Source organism: Dermacentor silvarum, chromosome 11 (genome assembly GCF_013339745.2).
Source record: "Dermacentor silvarum isolate Dsil-2018 chromosome 11, BIME_Dsil_1.4, whole genome shotgun sequence".
Lineage (NCBI taxonomy): Eukaryota > Metazoa > Arthropoda > Arachnida > Ixodida > Ixodidae > Dermacentor > Dermacentor silvarum.
In genome coordinates this window covers 27,971,421-27,986,236 of record NC_051164.1, presented here as the reverse complement: position 1 = coordinate 27,986,236, position 14,816 = coordinate 27,971,421, and the positions used below count along the sequence as shown (strand labels likewise).

Genomic DNA, 14,816 nt, shown 5'->3' with positions numbered 1-14,816 from the left:
ATAGAGTTTCCTTCAATAATTATTACAGGAATTGTTCAGCCACCATGGCAACGATGGTTAGCACATGGATTTGTGTGATCTTCGTGCATGTCACCTCAGACGTTCTTGAGGCTTCGTCTATTACGCTTTAACTGCCTATCATTTGCCTAATTTTCAAGACAACATATACGTTTTCTTTAATTGCAACAGACGATAAGACTGCGAACGCGCATGAAGACTACTGATTTGTGTGGTAACGCTTCTCCAATTTCAAAATCGGTCTTCTGTTGTCGGAGAACTTTATTATAATTTTATTTAATTGTTTAAATGCGGAACTTTCTTGAATATGATCACTTTGCGAAGTCCCGAAGCCATTTATAGCCAAAAGGACTGAAATTTAGGTAAATCCATGTGCAAACCATGATTCTCATGTTGGCTGAACCACCCTTCTTGCAGTTCACGCAGAAGATACTGGCACAGTTGCCTCTTGTAATTGTGAGAAACTCTATTCTGCAAGCACGGTTATTCAGCCTACATGGTTAGTACATGTATTTACTTTAACTTAGTCTTTATGGCTTCCATCGGCCTTGCGACTTCGCAAACTGAGTAATTTCAACAAAAATGTTGCGCTATGGATTCATTATTCGCGGCGATTATGCATGTGCCTAGAGCCTTACTACCTACCGATTTAAGAAATATGGGACTGAGAGCCTTACTGCCTTCCGCGTTTAGAAGTATAGGACTGCTTCGAGATTTAGGCCAACAAAGGAAGATGAAGCGTAGCAGACAAATCCACAAGAACGTCTTAAGCCACGAACACCAAGATCGTACAAATCCATGTACAAACCATCATTCTCACCTGAGCGGAACGACCATGGAGCCAGGGTTGCCTCTGGCAAATCTAGCAGGAAACTCCAGGGCTGTTGACGTTATGCTTCTTTCAGCCTGTTGGTAAGCGTATGACGTTTTGCGGAATGCCGAAACATGGAACACGGACATGTGTCGCAGCGTTTATGGGCAACATCTTGTAACGTTCTAGTGCGAAGGCATTGGAATCTACTATCGTTCCCGAGTAGCTTATTTATTTTTATAAGTATGCCTTGATGGGCGAGATTAAACGGCGCGGCACAAAAGCGCTTTTAACGCATCGTGCTCGACGAAAGCGTCAGGAGATGGCGATATGAGCACTGCTGCCGCCGTCGACGGCTTCAGAGTCGCGTCATGCCCTAAGCTGTAACACGATTTTAAGAATAAGGTAAAACTTCTGTAATGAGAACGAAAACATGGATTTGGGCTGGTCTTGTAATGACGTGGAGCACTACGTTAAACATTGATGACAACAATTATTGCACAAATGCAACAACCATGTTGGAAAGCGAAGCTTTCGCAAGGAGCTCAATGCTATAATACTAAATGCGATGGGAGTTGCCTGGTTAGTCATCCCACGCAATGTGTAATCTCAATAATGAATATGCTTCTAGACATAGAATGTGAAAACATTTATTATCACACGATGATTATACTTATGCAATACACCGTTCACATGCTATGCCGAAGTGCAAACACCAGTTTACGCCAATGCACACTGAGACGTGAACAGAGTGGTATCACGGGGTGAAGTCAATGTTTGATGTTTTTTCGGGGATAGAATGGTGACAGAAGTACTAGATCTATGACGCGAAATACAGTGGTAAGGTCGTGTATTAATTCGATCGTTTCGTTTCGGCAACTGTACCTTTTGGAATCTGGCACTCATACTTTTGCGCGCACGCGCTCCAGATCACGTGCAACGTGAAGTAACACATAGTCCAAAAGAGCCACTTGGCTTTGAGGCGAGGGAGGTATGTTTGCCACTGTGGTCCAATGATTAGAGCATGGGGCGGTTGTGCCTGATGCTGAAGTTCCATCCCGCCGTCGGACCCTCAATTCTTTACCTTCTACGTGTGAGCTATTCGACAAGACAACAAAAACTGCAGAAACGGTCCACAAAGTCCGGAAAGGGCTGCAAAAAAAAAAAGAATTCGCTTTAAAATGGTATAGGCTGTAATGTGGCAGTGATTACGATGACTATGCGTGGTTGTTTTTGTCTTGGCTTCTGTTCTACGACGCAGCGGGTCAGGCTGTCCCAGCCGCTGGACTTCTACACGGAGAGGAGCAAATCCTCGACCACATCGGCAGCGGTTCCCACAGAAATGCCTTCGCAACCAATCGGCCAGCGACTGAGGCCCCAGCTAATACGCGAGCGCGTGGCCGCCGCAGGTTGCCGTGCCCGAGGAGCTTCGCCACTGGGCCGAGGACTTCCCGTGGCGCCGTGCGATGCATGCGGCCATCGCCGCCGCGGTAATCATCGGTGTGTGCGCGGCGGCGCTGTTCGTGGCCCAGAAGCCGGAGGTCGAACAGCCGATCTGCGACGAGGACTGCATGTTATACACCAAGGTTCGTGTGCAATAATCCCCTTCGCGGAAAGACGTGTGACCGAGGGTTTAGGCTGCGGTTGTTTCCGGATTGAGAGAGTCGCTGAGAGCACGGGCGACATTGGAGGTCACAAGTGCTTCAGTAGCCTTCAGACTCGTGCGCGTCACCATAGTACGGGCGACTGCGTTATCTTAGCTCAGTGGCTTTGGCATCCACTGAGGCCGAGGGCGAGGTCGCCCGGCCGCGGCAGTTCATTTTCATTAGAGGTGGACTGCAACAAGGTTGACGTAGGCCGATCTTTGGTATGTGCACTAAAGAATGCCACTGGTGGTCAAGATGTATTCCAAAATATTCCGCTGTGGTATACGGCATAGCCACTGCCTTCCACTGCTAGTCACTGAGCCACACGAAAAAATTAAGGGGGGGGGGGATGCTTAGAACTTCTAAGAATGTGATGGCGACACCATACCGGGGAAGTGGTAATATCCCATTGCCTCGACCAGCGCCCGAAATCGACGCTTACAACCGAGACCCTATGTGACGTTCACATCACTGCCCCTGCCTACCTTTTTCTTCCCCTGTATCCTGTGCTCTTAGAAGTCGTTGTAGTTACTATATAATTGTCATAGCATTCACTACATTGGTATAAATATGGTTAATAACAGCAGAAATGTTAACTTTAGTAGCATACCAACGTAGTCACTGCTGCGAATAAATCTCAGCTACCAATTCCAAGAGCAGTTAGCACCGCAGGATACAATGTTACCCTGTTACTGATATATCGAATCCACTCTGGAATTTCATGCCGAAACCACGGCTTTGGTGGGACGTCCTGGGTTTCAAAATGATTTACTGACGCAGACAATGTCCTCGAAACGTGCTTAGTTCAGTGTATAACAAATTTTCAATAAAGTGCAGTTAATCTTTACCAACGGTACAATAGCTATGCTGGAGTAGACGCTGTCAAAATCCATGACAGAACTGGCTGTGGCGGAACTTGGTTTCTTGTATCTTGGGGAGAGCGGATATTTCGGTAATCTACGAAGGTATTTTATTCGAAGGTAGTACGAAGGTTGTAGTGAACCATGGCTTGTTTCGGTTTCCGCAGAACGGTATTCTCGGTATAAACTTATCAACAAGATCAGGTAGTTTGTTTTTAAATATGGTCCAGCTTTGACTAGTAGAGCGCGTAGAACCTATCCTCACGAACGTATAAAGAAATGCGCTGAGATGACTATTATGGGCATCATAATTACCTTTATTCTACAGGCGGATTGTTTTGCTGACTGAAAGGCGTCTTACGGGTTAAACCGAACTTGCGGGGTGAATTACTTTGTTTTCGCTGACTTCAGATAGATATGTTATCAATGATAAGCTTTAAGGGTTACTGGTTAGGATGACGTCAAAGATGCTAGAAGTGCTCAGTGAAACGCTTGTAGGCTGGCGTTAAGTTGAAATTAAGGCCCAGTGCCGGTAGCTTCGTATGCGATGTGCTTTCGACGTTTACTTCGTACTGATGTGAGAGACAACACGAAGGTTAATTCGATCGCTGCTGCTGATGCGCTTCCTCACTACAGCGTTGTGAAAGCGACTTTCCGCGGTCATCGAGCGAGATGTGTTCATGCTCACCTCTGCTCACGTGACTCCATGCTTGTTTATTTAGCTAGTAAACGAATGTTCACAAGTTTGTACAGATTCGGTGTCACATCTGTGTCGTGCGCTAAACAGCTTCGCTTGTCATCCACCTCACAGAGTGAAATGGGTCATGAATTTTTTTCTTATATCTGTCTACTAATTTTTTATCCAATCGATGATTTGCCTTTCGGGTGAAAATGCCACTTTTTTTAAATTCCTGACACATTGCTCATTGCCCGTTGGCTGTCTGCAGCTGTTCAACCAAACCATGGACTGGTCCGTGAATCCCTGCCAAGACTTCTACCGCTTCGTGTGTGGCCGCTTGAAGAACAAGTCCTCGGTGCGCCGCCAAATTAACTACAACTTCGTCCAAGCGGTCGCCGACATCGCCAAGTGGGCAACTAGTTCTTTCGTTTCTATAGAGTTAACGTACAGAGCCACCAAAGAGGTGTTTGTTTAGTTATAAAACTTGAAGTAATACAAGTTCAGAGGCGACTTAGTTTTTAAGCCATAGCTTTCATTAGCTCTTTCTTCTACTGGTGAATGTCAGTGTCTGGCTGTTCATGTGACCTTGAGGGTGGCGTTGACAAGTGCTTAGGAGTGCAAAACAGTTCGCGGTTGAGAATGTGTCTGTGTTTGTGTCTGTGCATGCGCGCATGCGTAGTTTTCAAATCCGATGTTCTAACCATCAAGCCGAGGATAGAGATGTAATGACCGGGAAAAAAACTTGACAGATTGGGATGTGGATTGTGAAGTTCAGACATGCTTAATATCAGAAAATCTTTAGGCTTGCCTAATTGTCGAATCATAGCAAACACCGCAAGCTTCCGTTGCATCCAGTAGCAAACCGGGTTTGGTATCCCTCTGAGGAAGGCCAAGCTTGCATAGGTAACCAACTGCTGTAGGAACTGCTAATCTACTAACATCATTTTTGTGATGTTGTAAATCCCTTTTTGTGTTTTTAGCGCAAACAAAGTGGGAAAACACCATGAAAATTTTAACCAACAGTTTCCACCGACTTGCCATTCTCTGCTGTGCACCATACAATTCTAGAATCGACAACGACAAGAAAACGGAAGCACATTTTCAAGTGTGTTCATTACATGCTTTCAGTTTCCTTTTGAAAGCGTCGCGTAGCTTTCAAATGTAGCAGAATGCAGAACTCTCTCTGGGTTTTGATCCAGGACTGCGTGTCTCGGACGCCGCGAAGCTACGCAAAGCACGTGAAACCACCAGCTCGGTGGCATTTTTTTTTTTGCACTAACCAGCCGTTGACACCTCTAGCTTCTAGGCTGCTCTATATAATTTCGTATATAGAGCAGCCAGCAATAAATTAGCGCTAACCACGCGCGTGCGACTTCCTTCGGCAGACAAGTGGACGTCCCAGCCGAGGGCCAGACAGCGGCGCAAAAGGCGGCGCGGATCTTCAAGACATGCAACGACATCGCGACGCAGGACACGGACTACGTGCCGCGCATCCGCGGATACCTGCGCGACGCCAACCTGCACTGGCCGCAGCATCCCGACAAACGTGACACCGAGTCGGTGGACGTGTTTCGCAGCATACTTGAACTCAACGACAAGTGGGGGTGGCCCTGCCTGCTCGAGTTGAGAACCTACAACATCAGCGAGACCAGGTTCGAGGTAAATAGAATAGTTTGACTTGCCCCAAGCGACAGCAAACAACATTGCCTTGGGCCACCTACGTGGCACTCGCATATGTCTTTAAATTCGGCAAAAGTTGCTTGGGACACCCTGTACATGTACTTCTGATTGGCACAAACAGTACATTTACAAACGGCGAATAAGTGAGTAAATGTGCGATTCCGAGAACGCGGTATTTGAACGCTGAGAAAGGGCTGCCATCTTTGTAGTAGAAAACAAAGAACACAATAAATGAGCTTTTACGTGGTCATTCCATGTCAAATGGTCATTCCCGGCGTCAGTGTGCGAAAACGTCCAGTGGTCGACAACACCTAGTCTCTAACGCAGAACGCCGCTCGCGAAACATCGTGTCACGACCGAATATTGGAGGTAAAGAATGCAGGAATTGAGGACATAGACTGGGCGAGGTTGGTTCAGTTTCACTGTGTAAAACTGAACACTAACCTGAATCGTTAGTGTAAAGCAGCCTTAATCTCATTATATATGTCACAGTGAGCCGGACCATTGGATGGGTTTACTTTTTGCGTAGGCATAAAAAAGCTTACGTATTTAAAACTACCATGTGATCATCTTGGCAAAAACAGTGTCAGAAAAATGGGACGCTAAGGAAACCAGTGTCCTACTACAAGAAATATTAACAAATGACAGTAGAGCTGTACTTTCAGAAATTAGTCAATGATAAAGATCTTGCAAGTGGCATTAATTCACCAGGGTTGATTCCACTTTAGTGTGTCGCAGCCTACGTCATCAGCTAACGAAACAATAACCTATCCGCATTAGTGTAGAACAATGTTTTGACTTGTTTCATATAGAGCCACTGCAAAAAAAAGCAATAAAGTGGCGACGCAACCATCACTTGGAGATTACTGGTGACATAAATGCAATCAGCGGTCTTTCTTATAATGGCCGGTGTGTAATTTGTGATATCTTTTGCATTTCATGGTAGTTATGATGATGATCATTGTAACCCCGTGCCTTAAATGAATGACGAAACCTTTTGGGCATACCAGCAGACACTCGAAGTGGCAATCTTCCTGCCAGCTACAATGCCGAATGAGAGCGTGACACAGTATAGCTTGTAATCATTGCCCCCCACCTGAAATGCTGTAGCAACCCCCACTATGCCTAGTATCCCGGTTTCAGTTTCGCTGGAATGACTATTTATCAAGTGGCCGCGCTTGACGCGGAGGTGTCTGTTGCAGATGGACTTACATTGCTTAGGTGTTTTCTTGCTACGCCCATCGACCATGGGTTATACACATGGAGGAAGTAAAAAAAAGTCGCAGGCCTGGGCGGCACATGCAGCACAGTCACAGGGTAAGCTGCTGGAGCGGCTCAAGAGTAGCTCCAATTTGGGCACCACGCACAACGGGGTCGTCGCGGCAGTCTGTTCGCCTCGTTTTGACGAGAACGATCTGAACTGTCCGCCCGGCGTCGACGACGAGCAGCGGCTTGTAATGCTCTCTCCACAACAGTCTGCTGAGCCCGATCAAGCCTTACAACTGCAACTTACATGTTGGGCGCGCTGCGTTTGCGGCCACCTTAACTAGATGGCGCCACCATACTGGCGGAGGCTCGGCAGCTCGGGAGCGCGTCGATTGCGCGCCTCGTCTGAATCGCATATCGACGTCTGCGCCTGCGGACGCTGCGTTTGCAGGCATCTTACCTAGATGGCGCCACCACACTGGCGGAGGCTCGAGTAGCCTCACCCTGCGTTTGCCTCAGGGTATTTTCCACGGCCCGATAGCAAGCGCTTTGCGTGGCTCAGTGGTAAAGTATCCGGCTCCCACGCAGCGGGCGCGGGTTTGATCCCGGCGGTAATCGGGTACTTTTTTCGCGTTTCCGGTGATAGCGGTTACACGGCGGACGCCGGAGGCGGCATCATCGTGACCCGAAACGGCTACTGGAATGAGCCGATAAGCTGTAAAAGATTGTTAAGATGTATACAAAAATGATAGAATGAAAAACCTGTACAGTATACTTGATTAAATCAAGCAGGCTAGGTGACAATTCCTCACCACCCCGCTTCAAAGGGGATGCCAATAAATCATCATCCTGAATTATAACACTACCTATGTTGGCGGCAGTTCCGATGGTGGGATTGCGCTCAGAGTGTCCGCGAAATTGCCATCGCAATAATGCTTTGCCGTTTTAGCAACTAATTAACTCTTTAGCGCTCCTGCAAGTCATTTATCAATGTGCAGGTTGTCACGCGTCCTACCGTGGGCATTGATGAGTTCCAGCACCACGTCTTAAATCTTGGCTTGGGGTCTCCAGCGCACCGCTCCTACTTCCAGACGCTGTACGCCCACTACGGTGGTGGCGTCGTGGATGGCGTCACATTCGAAGAGATGCTGGCATTACGAGGACCAGATCATGGCGCCTCTGATAAGAGCCTACCACGCACCACCCAGGAGATACGTGTTCGAAAGGAACAACTCGGATACCTCGGGAATCAGGGAACGATGGACCAGCGTCATCGAGGACTTTTACCATTTGTCCGGAAACGAGCGAGTAAGTCCACACCCTACTACGCCGTCTTTACTCCGTTTAAGGTTGCTGACAATCTTTGAAGCGGTAGTCAGAGTACACGGAGGTATACACGTTTCTCTGCTCTTCTACTGCCTGCAGGAACTAAGAGATTATTTTTCCGGATGCAAGCTTCTAGCTTCTTCGGAATACCTTCAACGTTACGCATACCTTGTTTTTTTTTTTTTTTTTTTGTAGCGTGAGATACTCTGGCTGAGGTTGAGCAGTTTCGCGTGGCTCCTGGAGAGCCGTGCTGCGCATGTGCGAGGAGCAGTGACGTCACACGGCGCACAGCTAGCGCGCCGAAGTCGCCGCCGCCGCGCGCACCGCGCGGCCGGCGGCGGCGTATATTTTTATTTCAAACGCGTATATTTTTATTTTCATTGTAATTCAATACATAAAGCGGACACGAGATCTAAGCAGGGATGGCTAACCCAAAGAAAAGCAAACAACGAAGAAAGCATGTTAACACGAAAGTGCGAATTGTCACAAATTCGAGCGATTGCAGTCATGAATGGTGCGCGGAAAAGCGAGTGTTTAAATTTTTTAGTTCGGGGTAAATAGGGATCAAAGAATTTTGATGAATGTGGCGAGGTGGTATCGTTATTAGTGTACTTATATACAGTGAGGGGTCGAGTGCCACTTTGTTAGAGTAGTCGGGGAAAAAAAAGCCTTATTTTTTTCCTCTTCTCTCATTTTAAAATTTATAATTACTGCGTTTCTTTCTACCACATGAATCAGAAACATTCGTTCGGTAAAAACGCCATCGCACATTCTTTATTATCTACTTGGAGAGTTATGTAACCAGAACCACCATTGCTCTTACTCCTTTAGCACTCGACTACAGCAACAGCTCATACTTTTGCACACAGTAATTCGGCATATTGATTTTCCACCACGTGCTAGCAACACTTCGTTAGCGCCGGCTCATGGTCCGCGAGATCTCCTACGCCTCCTAATGTACTGTCTGCAAGCCGTATTCCTAGAGCCGTAATTGTAGAGGCCATGTAAACACTACAGGCTATGAAATCTCAACGCGCCATGTAGAGTCCGTAGACTGCGTACGCCCGTCAGACCATGCATAGGCCACAGGAAATCCTAAACTTGCACAAAACTGCACCATTGGCAGGACACCAGCGAATGATTAAGCACAATAAACACTACAGTACCTTTACTGACGTTATTTGAACGACTGACAGGGTGTATACCTAGGGGGAAAATAATTAAGTGATCGTAACAGATAATCTTGCCTGCGTGGAGGTAAGACAAGTGTGCACCGTGGCAGAGGCCTTTACCACACAAAGACTATCAATTGTCTACCCCATAAATTTGTTGTATTTCTTCGTCGGTATACGAGAGAGGCAAGATTGCAGCTCACGCCTACACGCCCCGCAATCACGCGCGCAGATCGAGATCTCCACCACCCACCAGGATTACTTCAAGGTGATGGTCGAGCTGATCACCACGAAAGAGACTATCGTCGAGCTCGTCATAGGCTGGATAGCCGTCCAGTACACCTCGCCGTTCGCCAATCGACAGCTCATATCCAACTACCACAACACTCTGGAGCAAGCCGAGGAGTACCACCAGACGAGCTGCTTCGTCTTCACCAGCTATCTCATGGGAATCGCGCTGTTCCTGCCGTTCCTGCAGCGGGTCTACACCAAACCGGCGCGCACCGATGTGTGCCACATCGCGAGGGAAGGTGCGCCGTACGGTGTACCAGACGCTGGAGCTCGGCACCTACCCGTGGGCCGAACTCGACGTGGTCTTCAAGTACATGGAAATAGCCCGAGTGACCGACATCGAGGCGAGGTTCGGAGCAGCGTTTATGCATGCGATATATTAAAGTGACAGTGAAATAAAGTCGTTTTAGCTTTGCGTGTTGCGTTTCGGTTATACGTTGAGCCCAAGCTAAACTTACGCTCGCCACCCCTTTATTCGCCTATGTGTAGCTCCTGACGAGGAATGACGGTATGTACCTGAAAAGGACGCAAGCCAGCGCGTACGAGAAATCGGGGCCAGCGTGTGGAATCCAATGGCAAGTGAACTAAAAACCACGGCTGAACCGTTACCTTTTTGCATCGAAGCATTTTATGGCTAGTCTTACGTACGTTTTTCGTGTGCGTGTGCAAAAATATGGGCTGATCCTTGTGTTAGTGTAGAAAGGGTTCAAGCGCAATGACACATACCCCTGTGGACTCCGGGTGGTGGGTTTCGGGACCTGTACCGGGCCCTTACACTACCATTGTCACATCTCAGACCGAGCGGTCTCAAGAACAAACGGTAACAACCGACAATAGTGCTTTTATAAAGGCCGATCCTCGTCGGCGATGTCTACGTCCTAACCGCCCTCTCTTTGTCGGCGTTTCAACCGCTCTCGTGCCTAGTTTCCTGCCGATCTCCCGGAGCGCGGCACCGTCGCGCGTGTATGTAAGACAAGATGCCGTTCTTCAGTTTGAATTTCACTTCTCTCGTCGTAATGCGGCGGCCGCGTATAGTGCGCAGTCCCGCAGACGATTGCATTCTCGTCTCTGCGCCTGCAATCACTCGTCGTAGGCGCATTGCTCCTCGGGAGTCCGGACTGTACGTGACCTCCCCATTCTGTGTCACCTTGGCTTCGCTGGTCACTCACCTTCACCCAGTGGAATGGCTCGCGATTTTTCGCCAGATTGTAACCAACGGCATAGCCGCGGTCAGTCTGGTCGAACTCTCGACATCGCGCTCGGCGGCAAATCCGTTCAGCTACTAAGCAATCGTGGGAGCTGGTGGAGCGCTACGCAATAATGATGAAATAGCTAATACAAACTGCACTTGAGAATACAGTTGAGTTTTCATTTATGCTCTCCCACAAAGCGCAACCGCCGGGAGTTGTACTCTTTCGTACTCTTTTGTGCTGCTTGTTCAATTTGTACACTTTTGTACTCCTTTTGCGTTCCATAAAGGAGTACAAAAGTACGCAGCAATGCCGGGCGCGGGGTTTTGGGTACTCAAAGATACTTTGCTGCGCTTGTTTTAAAACACCATCTTGTTGAAATTTCGGTGCTTTCATACTCTGTGCAGGTTCTCCAAATACCCGGACATGGAGGGCAGCTTCATAAAAAACCAGCGTGACGCGACTAAAGCCAAGCGTCTAACAAACTTCGAAAACATCGGCGAGATGCCCCCGCTGTGGTTGCGCAAGAACGACCTCTACCACGCGCTCATTACGCGCTACCGGTTCGACTACGCCCTCAAGCCGTCCATTTTGGTACCGCCTATGTACCACCGAACGGCGCCTCTGCCGGTGCGGCTCGGCACATTCGGCGTGGAAGTGGCCAAGGCAACGATCGAGTCCTACATGGAGCTTCGATTCCAAGGACACGGCACAGATGCCCTGGACAGCTTCCAATTCTGCTTCTTCGACATAAAGGATAAGGAGGTTGGTATGACTCTGCATTTCTGTGTCCATAGTGTGCAGCGCAAATGGATGCTGCCACTTGTACAAGTAATGTCAACCTATCCTGGTGGGGTTGTGTTTATTTTTATGCTAACATGTAGGTAGAGAGTTTTTTAACCCTAACACACGGGGTACAAAACACAGGGCACGTCTCGGTTACGAGAACGCGCGAGATCCTCGTCACAGTTATAGAATGCGCACTCTTGTCAGTGCTCATGAGCGAACGCAACCGCGGAGCGTGCATGGGTGCGACCCACTGATCTCTATTATAGGGGGTCGGATAGAGCATCGAGTGACGTCGGTTGCAGTCAGCCTGATCTCGCAAGTTGGCGCTTCGCGGTTTTGCAGCAGCACTTCGTGTTGACGGGAGCACGCGAAATGCCGGTGTTTCTCTATTGGCATGATTGCTTTTTTCTTCCCGTATATCGCCTTCCTGTTCTGCCGTAAATTACCGAAGCAGGCCGGAAAGCATTTCCGGAAGACGTCATGAGCTTTCCATCGCAGCGCCGACAGCTTCACTAGCATATGTGGTGCGCTGGAAACACTGGTGATTGACAAAGCTCTATATGTCACAAACAATATCGGATGTACGGGTTCATAATATCGCAAACCCTCTTACCATGCAGACGCGAAAGCTCTCCTTAAAACCGGAAAGACACGAAGAAAAAAAAAGCAGCAGGTCCAACGTTCCCTGTTGGAATCTATATACAGCGAAGCTTACGAGGCAGTGTTCACACGCACCTTCTCATCTGGCTTGAGGATGCCTCGAACGAGGAGCTCTGCAGTGTAATGCACATTTGAACGCAACCAGCGTTCAAAGGTGGCTTCTCGCGCCATAGGATTGGGGAGTCGCGTTACACCATGGTCGCGTCCTCATCGCCCTCTCCACCAGCGGCCAAAACCCCGCATGCGGAGGTGGGCTTCCCCCTCTACCCTTCACTATTGCGGGCGAAGTAGTGTGAGCTATCACTCCTAGGTGGCGCCGCCATCCCGCAGTGGTAGCGCCGCCGATAAAGGTCTATTCTAGCTGAGAATGTCTCTGCATTTCTGTTTCCACTTTGTACAGCGCAAATGGATGCTACCACAGGTATAAGTAATGCCAATGTATCCTGGTGGGGTTGTGAATAGATCGCAGGATCGACTCTCGGTAGTGGCGGCCGCATTTCGATGGAGGCAAAATGCAAAACACCCGTGTGCTTCCGTTGTAGTGCACGTTAAAGAACTCTTTCAGAGGTAGTTGGGGGAAAGTAAACATGTCCGCAGTAGAGCTTAGCAAGAGACGATTGGAGGTATGGTGACAGAAAAGTAGGGAGACAACAAACTGAGGTAATTGCTGGTAATTATTTGCGTCCGCATTTACTGAGAAATACAGGTTGGACATTAGGCAAAATAAGATCAAGTAAGCTGGCGCGACTTACCACCGTGTTTCAAAGGGGACGCTCATAGCATCCATCTATTCATCCAGTCTCATGTCTCGGATTTGTGGCCATGCTTCCGTCTTCTCAACACATGCATGCGCGGTCACTCTTGTACAATTTAAGTCCGCACGTCCGAAGCCAGAACGAAATGCGGAGGAATCAGTGCTCGTCAGTTGCGTGAATGGAGCTTTGCTATTCGTTTCGAGGTTAGATGACGCAGCGCACATGAGACGTGTTTCCTTGCGGACGAAACAAACCTAGGGCACAGCATTGCAATGCAAGGAGATTTCAGAAACTTGAGCGCACTTAGAGGTAAGGCTTGAAGTGTAAGTTGCAGCGAAAACAGGCTCGGCTTAGATTTTGGACTGTTAGACAGTACACTTCTTGAGATTGCCATTCGGAGGGCTTTTCAAGGGTGTAGGAACCCGCTGGCGTGGTTTGTTCACTCGTGGCAGCACTGTTTCAATAATGATTGAACAACGAAGGTGACTGCTGCACTTTTAGGTCCTGAATAGCCCCACGGCGACGAACATCGAGCCTCCAAACATAAAGCCGCCTCGCAAACTGTGGTGTAGAAAAGCTGGCGGCCGCGGCATGTGTTGTCAGAGCACTCTGCTTTTGAAATATGCGCGAGCTCCCAGAGGCACCTCGACAATTCCTGAGCTACTGTTTCCATAGAGTCAGTCCTGCAGGCTTCCATCTCATTCTCGATGCTTGTGTGAAATAATATGTCCAGAAACACAGTTTCCCTCTCGTGTAGCTCGCTCAACTCTACCCATCCGGGCAATCACGTTGAGCCAAGATGGCGTCATGACGGTCGTGGTAGTTTGGCTTAAGGAAATGCGCACTTCGTTGGAAGATTTATTTTCCTTTGTTGCATTGAATCTACATAAAAAAGACGGTCGCATATTGGTCCTAATATTAGAACATTCGGCTTAACCGGGATCGCCCTAACGCACGTCTACTGCCGTTTCCTTCCTATAACCACCCCACTGGAGGCGCGCGCCATGATTAAGTCTTGCCATTTTCCTCACTATTTCAGCGGCAAGAGGAGCTCAGCCCCCAATGGATCAGGCTAATGGAAACCAACTTCCTGGATAGCGCCGCCCTGGACATCGCGCTCTCGGTGCTCAAGCTCGTACCGTCCTTCGACGAAGACCGGCTGCACGACGTACCGCTCACGGGCCACCAGCTCTTCTACGTGGCCCACTGTTACACGCACTGCGGCGAAGAGAATGGCACGTCATTGTGCAACGAACCCCTCAGGCACAAGGAGGACTTCGCGAACGCCTTCTCTTGCCGGCCGCACAGCCACATGCGATCCGAGGACAAGTGCCCGAGCTTCTAAGTCCGGAGACCTCAACGGCACTATATATCGCGTGGTATTCGGGGATATAGTTTTCTTTTTTAACCATAATAATCGTGTTCCCGAAACTGCGCTTCAAACTCTCGGCATGTTTCGGACATATCGACATTCATAATGAATTTACCGAACGTGTATATATGCTTATGCCAGGCAGAAATAAGTGTCATTTTCCTGGTCCGACTGATGATCAAGATACAGTCTTCCGAAGCCGCCCTGCTAAGCTGATCAGGGCAAAAAAGTTACAAACATGCTGCACTTACCCAGTGCTAATGTGTCCGAGAATATTCCATTCACACGGAATATAATGACGGGGGATGGATGAACCCGTTTAGCGTAAATTGGGCGCACTTACAGGTAAGGCTTGAAGCGT

The 14,816-nt window shown here is 48.5% G+C and overlaps 1 protein-coding gene across 1 annotated transcript in view; it reads left to right on the top strand.

Moving 5' to 3' along the window:
• LOC125941274 (uncharacterized) overlaps nucleotides 1-14,428 on the top strand; it is a 15,086-nt gene extending 658 nt beyond the window's left edge. Inside the window, exons 2-9 of the mRNA XM_049658255.1 lie at nucleotides 2,239-2,415; nucleotides 4,283-4,422; nucleotides 5,400-5,673; nucleotides 7,899-8,204; nucleotides 9,631-9,906; nucleotides 9,950-10,038; nucleotides 11,287-11,644; nucleotides 14,123-14,428. Coding sequence (XP_049514212.1) covers nucleotides 2,239-2,415; nucleotides 4,283-4,422; nucleotides 5,400-5,673; nucleotides 7,899-8,204; nucleotides 9,631-9,906; nucleotides 9,950-10,038; nucleotides 11,287-11,644; nucleotides 14,123-14,428 — 1,926 coding nt within the window. The remainder of the gene's footprint in view (nucleotides 1-2,238; nucleotides 2,416-4,282; nucleotides 4,423-5,399; nucleotides 5,674-7,898; nucleotides 8,205-9,630; nucleotides 9,907-9,949; nucleotides 10,039-11,286; nucleotides 11,645-14,122) is intronic.
• The last annotated feature ends 388 nt before the right edge of the window (nucleotides 14,429-14,816 follow it).